Below are 10,788 nucleotides of genomic sequence, written 5' to 3'. Positions count from 1 at the left end.
GTTTTTCCACAAGTCAGAGTGGAAAAACATTTGCATACCACATATCCAACAAAGGGCTAATATCTTTTAATTTTGTATTGTTCTAATTTAATTTTTTTATGTTTTTCTGTTGTATCACTAGTCATTGTTTAATGGAAACCATAAAAATGTTATATTGAGGTTTTGAAAAGTTTGTACAGCTCAATTTCTCAAAAATTTAACAGTAAATCATCAAACAATCCAATTAGAGAATATAACCAAAACCCGTTGCCGTCGAGTTCATTCCAACTCATAGCAACCCTATAGGACAGAGGTGAATTGCCCCATAGGGTTTCCAAGGCTGTAAATCTTTATGGAAGCAGACTGTCACATCTTTCTCCCACCGAATGGCTGGTGAGTTTGAACCACTGACCTTTTCATTTAGCAGCTGAACTCTAACCACTGCACCACCAGGGCCACGTCATTGTTGGGAGTTTTATTTGCTATCCAAACACACCTTGATGAAGTTACTGAGCTTTTCTAAGCTTCAGTTACCCCATGTGAGAAACAGACAAAACAAAAGTGCTGATACATGCTGCAACATGGATGAACCTTGAAAACATTACACTGAGTGAAAGAAGCTAGTCACAAAAGACCACATATTGTATGATTCTATTTATCTGAAATGTCCAGAATAGACAAATTCAGAGGCAGAAAGTAGATTAGTGGTTGCCAGGGCCTGGGGGTGGAACAGATTGGAACAAAACAGCAAATGATTGCTAGTAAGTATGGGGTTTCTCTTTAATGTGATGAAAATGTCCTAAAATTAATTATGTGGTGATGGTTGTACAACTCTGTGAATGTACTGAAAGCCATTTAATGGATGAATTGTATGGTATATGAAATATATCTCAATAAAACTGAAGGAAAAAAGTAATGAGAGATTTAAAAAAAAAAAAACACAATCTGAACTCCTATTACATGCCAGGTGTGGTTCCGAATGTTTAAGTACTCATTCATTCTTCATAAACAACCCCATGTGAGAACATTAAACTTAGATAGTTTAAGTCACTTACCTAATGACACAGAGCTCCTAACCAGAGGTGAGATTTAAATCCATACACTCAGGCTGGGGAGAGTATACAATTTACCACTCCCAAAATACCTGCCTACTTGGTCTATTTCAAAGAATAAATGAGGAAACGCATATAAAGCACTTTATATTTATACTTATTATATAATAAGTACTTTTTATTAATCATCAATACCTCCAATAGTCATTATCAATACAAGAGAAGTACATATCAAGATGCCCTGTTAATTTTGTCCCAATGTGTTTAGGACAGTCAAAAATGTTCTTCACAGATCATGATACTAGCCCCGTTCATGCAATCACCTTTCTCCAGACTTCATCCACGGCCACAACTCAGGAAGAGATTGTGACTCTCCTCTATCTCAAAGAGTCTGTACTCACAGCCCTAAGGAATGGGGAGTTTCAATTTTTTTTTTCTTTCATTTTCCTCTAAGCACCTGAGAAGGAAAAAAACCATGACACGACTTTCTTGTCACCTGCGTTCTACCTCTCCTTCCTAAATAGCTGCTCTTTCAAAGGTTACTCCATGGCATCTGATCATCAAAACTAAGGGTTTGGCCTTAATCCAGAACACCATCCAAGGGCTGCATTTGAAGGGTACAAAGGCACCCTGTCTCAGGGTACAGCTTCTCAGCCTTGTGTAGCCAGACAGTGCAGGGTAGTAGGAAAGGCCTCAAAAGCTGGGCAAGTCAGAACATGGTCAAAGTGGTCAAGGGTTTGGGATCATTTAGCAAGTACAGGAATCCAGAACATTTTTCCGATAAAATAATGGCACACTCGGAGTAAGACAAAGAACCTTGCAACATCTGGATTCTTGTTTCTAAAACCTTTAGGTGACTCACTCTGCCTGAAACAACTGCTTCCTTGGTTAATTTATCAACTGACCCTTAACTAAGAGCAATTCTACGCAGCATGAGGTAGGAGTACTTGCGCATGATCCAGAACATTAATTCTCCAGTAAGCTGAGCTCATAGCTCCATGCCGGAGACCTTCCCAGGTTCATCTTGGAATGGAGGAGGGGCCCACCCTTTTCCTCTGCACATTGCTGCTGCCTTGCAAGTACTGAGCATGTGGCTTATATGGAAAGACCACCCAGAATGTAGGCCAAGGGCTGCTAGGAGTGAACAAATTTATGCCTTGACTATTCTGTAGTTCATGATTCCAAAATAGAATAGGGGCTAAATATAGGGCAGTGCCAAAGTCAGAGACAATACTAAGTCTCAGGGGAGTGTCTTGGTTCCGTGATATCCCCAGACTTTAATTAACATGCCACTCCAGACCGCAACTGAACTCCATCAAGCAAAAACAAATAAACAAGTAAACATACTTATCCTCTAGTCTGGGCGAGACTGAGCTGCAGTGGCAGTCCTGGGACACTGGTGGTCTTAAGACCCTACCCCTGGGGACACACTCCCCCAAATGGTCCAATGTTCTTGATTCCTGCATTCATGCCTTTGGTTGCTGGGAGCCTGGTTCCCCTGCTCCCTCTGGTTTCCATACCACTCCCTCCTTCTTCCCCAGGCTAATTGTATTTATTCTTTCAGACCCAGATAGAGGGCAGTTCCTCCAGGAAGCCTGATCTAAACTCCCAGAAAAGGCTACCTGCCTCTATTCCTTGTTTCTCTGCTATCCTAAACACAGCCCCATCCTGACTATATGCATCTAACCCTCACAGTGGGAGCTACTTGAATTCATGGGTTATTCACCTCTGTATTTCCAGTTCTTAGTACAGTGCCTGGGTCTAGCTAAGTATTCCCTAATGGATTTGAAAATGAATAAGAAAGTGATACCGATAAAGGAAGGATGTCTGGGTTATATGGGGGCATGATATCTGGCTCCATCTTCCACCATGTTCCACCCTCCCAGCCCCGGTCATCCCACAATACTCACCATCCCCAGACACGCCACCAGGCCATGGCGTGCCTCAGGGCCTTTGCACCTACCTCTCTGCCCAAAGCAGTGGCCTCTTCCCTACCTCTTTTGCTTGGCTAACTGTCATCTGCCTTCCAAGATTCAGCACAGGCATCCACTAATATCCTAGCTCTGAGGCTTCATGGTGCTCTTCTCAAACTCCTCAAGGACCTCCCATTCAGGAGGTAGGAACAAATAATGACAACAGCATCTATCAAATGGTGACAGCATGCGGGCACACTTCTCAACTTTACTCATTTACCTTATGTAATCCTCGCAATAATCTTAGAAGGTAGATTCTATAACTAACCCCTTGTACACATGAGGAAACTGAGGCAGAGAGACCCAAGTTTAGGCATTCTGGCTTCAGAGCCTTTGCTCCTAATCATATGCTTTATATAGGGACAAGGATATTCTGAATGCATGGAAGTGGAAGCAGCCAATAGGCTGCTGTTTATAGTCAACTATATTAATAATATATTACAAACAATTCAAGCAATCAGTTTAGAAAAGTGATTCTTATTTAATATAATGAAGAAACAAACTTTTTTAGTAACGGTTCAAGGCACTGACCTTTAAATAGGCCAACTCACTTTAACATCACAGCCAACCTGGGAGGGAGGTACCATGATCCCGCAGTACAGATCAGACCTTACGCAGTGTGCCTGTGTGCAGATGTGAAGCTTGGGATCTGTCAGTTGCAAAGACCCTGCTCTTCCCACCCTGTCATGAGGCTGGGGTCTGCTTCTGCCCACACATTGATTTATGAACCAAACCGTTGATATATCGCATATCCTGAGGATGAAACTAAGACCTCAGAGTCTGTGCCCTCAGAGTTTTCCAGGGTATTGTGGAACAACACAGAGCAACATTTTCCTAGTTCGTTAACCAGACTGAGTCCAAATAGCAATATAAAAGATCCCATCAGAAGTATATGGTAACCATCCCAAGGTAATTTATGGGCCACATGTGCTGAAATTGTTCAGAAAAGGTGGAAGTCACTGGGTTAGTGACTGGAAATGAATCTTAAAGAGTGGAAGTGGAGAGAGGCAAGGATAAAACTTGGGTTAGTCCAGATATTGGCCAGTCACATTTCCATGAAATGGAATTAATCTCTTCCAGTTACTAGAATCCTTCTGCTGAGTTTGGTGTAGGTTAATCTATATTCATAATATAGGAAGATGCAAAATTGGAATATTTAACCTTGGCTATGATTGGAAATTTGCAATTTGAGTGTTGTTTTTCTGTATCATGCTTGCTGTTGCTTGATCATGCTTTGACTTTTGATTGACTTTGCACTCTGACAAAATATTATGTTCTTAGTTTTTATTTCCACAATACAGTAAGATCATCAACAGATTATCTAATATCAACTTTCATTATAATGTGAAATCTGTCAAATTTATTTAAATATTCAGAGAATGAAAAGCACAGTTGACATTTTGTGACCATGTGATGGACAAGTAGTCCCTAGCTGGTGCAAACTGTTGTTGCACTCAGCTGTTAACCAAAAGGTTATGGTTCAAGTCCACTCAGAGATGGGTCAGAAGTAAGGCCTGTCAATCTACTTCCAAAAATCAGTCATTGAAAACCCTATAGAGCACAGATCTACTCTGACACTCATGAGGTTCCTGTGAGTTGGAATTGACACAACAGCATTTCTGATACATATTATGAATGTGGAAAAATACAAGAATGGATAAAGAACAACAGAAAGAGCAGCTGTGTGGGTGAGTCTAGTGAATGTTATTCATCTCTTGCTCAGTCTAGTTTCATATTCTCCCACATTTGAGAAAACCACATGACTAAGAGTTTTATGGGTTGAATTGTGTTGTCCAAAAAGATACGTTGATGCCTTAACTCCTGGTACCTGTGACCATGACATTGTTTGGAAATAGGGTCTTTGAAGATATTATCAATTAAGTTTACATGAGGTCATACTGGGTCATGGGTCCTAATCCAATCTGAATGAAAAAAGAAGAGACACAGAGACTGACAGAGCAAGGATGGCTATGTGAAGATACAAACATAAGAAAAGGAATGCCTGGGGCTAGCATAAACAAGATCTTCTAGAGCCTTCAAAGAACGTAGTCTATCCAACAACCTGAATTTGAACTGCTAGCCTCTAGAACTGTGACACAGTAAATTTCTATTCTTACAACCCACATACTTAGTGGTATTTTGTTACACCAGCCCTAGGAAACTAATCCACAGAGGCAACTTTTCACATGGCCTAGGAATTCAGATTTGCTGAAAGAGATTCTATGGAACTATTTGGAGACCCAGATCAGGACTTAAGACAAATACCATAAACAATTCAAGAAATTCAGTTCAACAGATCATTACTTGTCATCTACAGATACAAAAATCTGTAGGGCACCCAAAGATGACTCAGTCTGAGGCTCTGTTCTAGGCACATTACTTGCTCTTTGTGGAGACAGTTGGGCATCTCAAAGCAGAGGGTTGGGGACTGGCTCTGCTGGAGATACAGATGAGTCCCAGGGACACAGTTAGAAAGGAGCTGATAGATCCAGCTGTAAGTCTGGGGAATGACCAGCATTTCAGTGGATGGTCAGTGTAGGTGAAGGCCATTCTAGGCTGAAGGAAGCGCAAGAGTATATGCGATGCCTGTTGAGAATGTTGGAATATCTCAGTAAGGCTGCAGTGCAGAATACCAGGAGGAAGGCACAGAATACAGAATGCAGAAAGGGTGGATTAAACCATATCGCAGAGCGGGGCTCCACAGCAGTGCCTGATGGTAAGATTCTCCATATGGCTTCTTAAAAAGACTCTAGACTTTTCTCTGGAGATTGTGATTCAGTAGTCTAGTGTGGGAACAACTATGGATTTTTAAGAGCTCCCAGGTGAGTCTATTGATCAGGATCTCTTTCAAAAGGCTTATAAGGGACTTCTCCATGGACAGCTAATGAACCATGTATATTTGCCCCCAGATACAGCCAACTAATATTATTAGAGATTGAAACATAAGCATTTTATCACATCCTGATGGTGGTAGATAAAATGAAATCTAAAGGAGTAAGGCAAATTTTTCACATTTGCCCTGTCAGATTTTGGTCAAAGAATAGAGAATGCAGATTTTTAAGAAGCAGTAAATAGGAAGGCATACGGTATGGCTTCTAACCTAGATTCTCCACTTGTTCTCTGCATAACAAGTGACTAATAGCCTGGCCTCAGTTTCCGTGTCTGAAAAATGGAGATAATAATACCTACCACACTGGATCATAGTGATGATAAAAAGAGTCAATCTATAGGAGGTCCTCAGAATAATGTCTGGCCAATATTGAACTCTATTTAAATGGTTTTAAATTTAAAACAATCAACTTCTTTCCTGTTTAACCATCAGCATTCTCCCCAGCACCTTCTTCAGAGCCCCCACCACCTCCTTATTCCTCAGGCTGTAGATTAGGGGGTTCAGTGCAGGAGTAATGATGGCATCAAACACAAAGAGGTGTTGGTCCACCTCTGGGGAGAGGGAGGAACCTGGGGACATGTAGATAATCATGGCTGGACCAAAGTAGAGGCTTACCACACCAAGGTGAGAGAAGTACGTGGCCAGAGCTTTTTTCTTGCCCTCGCGGGAGCTCATGTGGAGGATAGCGAGGAAGATGAGAGTGTAGGAGGTCAGGATGAGTCCAAAAGGGATAAGAAGGAAAACAATGCCTGACGCTAAGATCACCTTCTCATAGGTGGAAGTGTCCTCACAAGAGAGCTTCAGAAGGGCCATGACTTCACAATATAAATGGTGAATTTTCCTGGAGCCACAGGTAGAAAAGTGCATGGCATAAATTGTGTGCATTAAGGAGGCAAGAACACCCCCAGCCCATGAGCTGGCAGCCATCTGCACACAGACACTGGAGGTCATGAAGACTGGGTATCTCAGGGGGCTACAAATGGCCAAGTAGTGGTCAAAGGCCATGAGGGTCAGGAGAACACACTCAGCCACTCCTAGCATCAAGTAAAGAAAGATTTGGACTCCACAGCCAGTGCGGGAGATACCTCTGTGTCCTGAGAAGAAGTCGGCAGCCATCTTGGGGACAGTGGTGGAGATGAGTGTCAGGTCCATGAAGGAGAGCTGGCTGAGCAGGAAGTACATGGGTGTGTGGAGGTGAGCATCACCCCAGATCAGCAAGGCCAGGACAGAGTTTCCAGTGATGGCCACCATGAGAATCATGAGGACAATGGCAACAAGAAAGCCAGGATGCTGAGAGTCAGAAAAGAGGCCCAGGAGAATGAAATCTGTGGTGGATTTGTTTTCTTGCCCCATGTCTTAGTATACCAGTTGGAAAATCATCAGAGAAAAATACAGAGTGATATCTCCTCACTTCCTGTGTACATGCATCGCCAAGTTGAACCTATTTCTGAATTTCAAGAAGTTTATTGATCAAATTCAAATATGCAGCAAGATAATTTGAGTGATGCTTTTCTATCCACTGTTAATTACCCACCAGCAATGATGTTCAACAGAAACTGAGGATATTACTTGGGCCACCCTAGACTGCATTGGTTGGCACAATGCCTGAATCCTTCTGTGTGGATTATAGCTGCATTTTTAGTCCACATGTGTCTTAGGCTGGGCTCTCTAGAGAAGCAAAACCAGTAAAGCATATATATAAATATATATGGAGAGATTTATTTCATGGAAATGGCCTACACAGTTGTGGAAGCTGGCAAGCCCCAAATCTGTGGGCCAGACATAATGCTTGAGGCTTCCCCTGACTCACGTGGTTGCAGGGGCTGACAAACCCAAAATTTGCAGGTATGCAGCAGACTGCCAGCTCACTTCCCAAAACCAGAGGTCAGAAGACAACAAGTCGGATGCAGGATAGAGAGCAAGCAAGCTTTGCCAGCACATCCCTATACATTGCATGCAGGCCACACCCCCAAGGAAACTCCTTTTTCAACTGATTAGCTGCTCAGATCACATCAAAAAATGGAGGATGATTACATAATATCTGCCAAACCATTGAGAATCATGGCCTAGTCAAGTTGACACATGACCGTAACCATCACAACATGCAAACTGTGATCCGTCTCTGGTGGTATGGTTACCAGACAGCATGCATTCATGTTCTAGTAAGCATGGTCAACCACTGCCAAGGCTTGGAATTGCTGCATGAGTCCTGATTCTTGATTCACCATCTAGAAGCATCCCCACAGGCCTGGTTGCCTGCACAGATGCCATGGTCAACACAGCTGGGGAATTTTAGGGCGATCTACCCAGAATGGGTCAAAACTGTTCACAAGTGGCCAGGATTCGTGCTCACTGTCCACGGGGATCCATCAGCCAGTATGATTAGTTCTACTTGTGTGCTCAGAGTTCCAACCTCTCTCTACTATTCTCTGTCCTTCCCTTCTATATTGCAGATTTGCACTTTTTTAAGGAAATGATTCCAAAATATTCCATGTAAAAATCTTCTAAATTGTTTCTTTTATAACTGTTAAATCACATGTGCTATCACTCTCTAAAATAAGATAAAGCAAGGAAAAATGATGGTGAAGAATTATAGTCAAAAAGAGTTCTGATGTACAATTGAGAAAAAAATTAAAGTTGGTAAATTTCAATTGAAATCCTAATTTTTTTGCAACTGGCTGATTTTTAACTCTTTCAGTCAATGTTTACAGAAAGTCCTGTAAATATCTAGGGAAAAAAGTATTCAACTTTCTACATTTTTTTTTTAACATGCTGTCTAACAGTTATATAATTGAAATCATTCAGATTTGAAGCATTAAGAAGATAAAGCAACAATAAGCTAAAGATATTTTGCTGTTAGTTTTTCTACTTTTTTTAAATAGTAGGACAAAAGGAATTAAATAAGTATTTTCCAGAGGATGGTCTTAAGAACGCAAATCCCAGGGAAGAGTCTATAAATCAAGTTTGTTTTCCCCCTTTAATGTTTACTTTTAGCACATTAAGCAATTGGGAGATTCTGCCACTTGAAACAGAACTACTTAACTTTTTAACTCAGTGTTTCCCACACTTATTTATATGTTGAACCAATTTTCTCCATTATGCATATTCATATCCCCCTGAACAGGCACACTCAGGTAAGAGGTGGATTTAGAAGCAAAGAAAAGGAGAGGGAAGGAGCCTGAAAGATAACAGTGGTAGAGGAGCAGGCAGACAGACGTGGCAGGGCCGGCAACACTGCTCACCCACTCTGACCACAACACAGTGCTGTGGGCTTATATGGGGTCTAACCCCTGCAGCTGCTGCTCATGTCATGGAGCCTCAGTGTTGCTGTCTGCTCCCAGCCCTCCAACCTCCACCATCCACTCACAGTTCTACAACAACAGCAGCTCAGCAAGGAGTACTCTGCCTTGGGGTGAAGCGGAGGCACCAGAGACAAGTCTCAGGAGAGAGCTACAGTTTCTAGCCCTGGACACTGTGGTCTCAGCCCTGCCAGGGTCTCTGTCGGAGTGAGCGTGAGTCCCACAGGCTCCTCTGACTCTGGGCTCAGTGTCTGGGCCAATGCCAGCTCCATGTGTGTGAGTAGTGGGGAATGTGTGAATCTGTGTGCCCTCTTTGGCCTTCAGGAAAGGCTGACAATGCCCCCCCTCAAACTTTAAGAAGCTGCAAGAACAGACTAGGATGCCTTCGATGGCACTTGACTTGTTTCAAAGGAGCTGAGAACACAAAAACATTCTTTCATTTGCGACTCTGTGAAATAGATGTTTCAGCTGTATCTATACACACATCTGTTTAACAATTTTGCCTGATTTGACCAGTTATCAAGTGACTATAAGCTGAGAAGTTTCATAAGGTTACACTGTGTGTGTGTGTGTATATGTGTGTGTGTGTGTGTGTGTGTGTGTGTGTGTCTCACAGGCATCCTATCTGCTTTCCCCTGTCCCTGGGATCTGGCTCTCCACTTCTTTCTCCTGTGGTCAACCAACTTCCCATGACTTTTCCCCATGTTTTCTTTGTAGTTGCTATAGACTCTAATGATTTTTAATGGCACCTAAGATGATGGGTCTCACGCAGTTTCTACTCCTCATATTGATCCATGTAAGCCAGTGAACATGGACTTCTTCTTCCAATATTGAGCTATCTTGTCGTCATGTGGCAATCCAGTCCTTGTCACCTCTTAGAGCTCTGAAATCTCCTGCAGTTTTCTTTACATGCTGGAGTTAATCCACAACGAGACAGTGGGCTCTTTGCATGGAAAACTAATTCCGAAACCTGATGATTCTGGGGAAATAGGCACATGAACTCACCTCGGACACTTAGCACAATGAATGGAACTTAAATACAGGACCAGGAGCTGAGCACTGTGTTCTCTGGGGAATGTACCGCCTCAGCTTAGTCCCCAGTATGTAATTAGCTCAGGCTCCAGGAGGCTGTCAAGGTGAAAATTTATCAGAAAAACAATCAATATCTAGTAATCTGGAGTCCCTGGGTAGTACAAACGGTCAACACTTTCAGCTGCTAATCAGAAGTTTGGAGGGTCAAGTCTACCCAGATACACCTCAGAAGAAAGGCCTGGTGATCGATTTCCAAAAAAAATAAGCCATTAAAAACCCTGTGTAGCAGAGTTCTACTCTGACACACATAGGGTGGCCACAAGTCAAAACTGACTCAAAGACAACCAGTAGTAGTATCTCGTAATCTGTTCCAAGCCCTAAGATCTTGGTTCTGGAGTCAGCACATCACGGATCCCACAAGTATGACCCTCAAAGACTTCTTTTCCTTCTAGACTTTAGATATAAAGGACAATACAGTTTGTAATACTTAGACAATGCCGCTGCAAAGTCCCCTTATGGTTACAATGCCTTTAAGCTTTTCTGTGTAGGAGAATCCTGGAGCC

General features: G+C 42.4%; 1 protein-coding gene across 1 annotated transcript; it reads right to left on the bottom strand.

The window, feature by feature from the left end:
- Positions 1–6,299: 6,299 nt before the first annotated feature.
- Positions 6,300–7,320, bottom strand: LOC101355557 (olfactory receptor 2L2-like). Its single transcript, XM_004387174.2, has one exon. It carries the CDS (start codon positions 7,245–7,247, stop codon positions 6,300–6,302), a length of 948 nt encoding a protein of 315 aa, XP_004387231.1. The 5' UTR covers positions 7,248–7,320.
- Positions 7,321–10,788: the final 3,468 nt, after the last annotated feature.

The sequence above is a fragment of the Trichechus manatus genome, unplaced genomic scaffold (assembly GCF_000243295.1).
Source record: "Trichechus manatus latirostris isolate Lorelei unplaced genomic scaffold, TriManLat1.0 scaffold00181, whole genome shotgun sequence".
NCBI classification, from domain to species: domain Eukaryota; kingdom Metazoa; phylum Chordata; class Mammalia; order Sirenia; family Trichechidae; genus Trichechus; species Trichechus manatus.
Note: the sequence above shows the minus strand (reverse complement) of the source record. Positions and strands in the feature narration are given on the sequence as shown.

Excerpts from the sequence above, each read along its gene's own strand:
- LOC101355557 (XM_004387174.2), bottom strand. The coding sequence starts at position 7,247 with ATGGGGCAAGAAAACAAATCCACCACAGATTTCATTCTCCTGGGCCTC.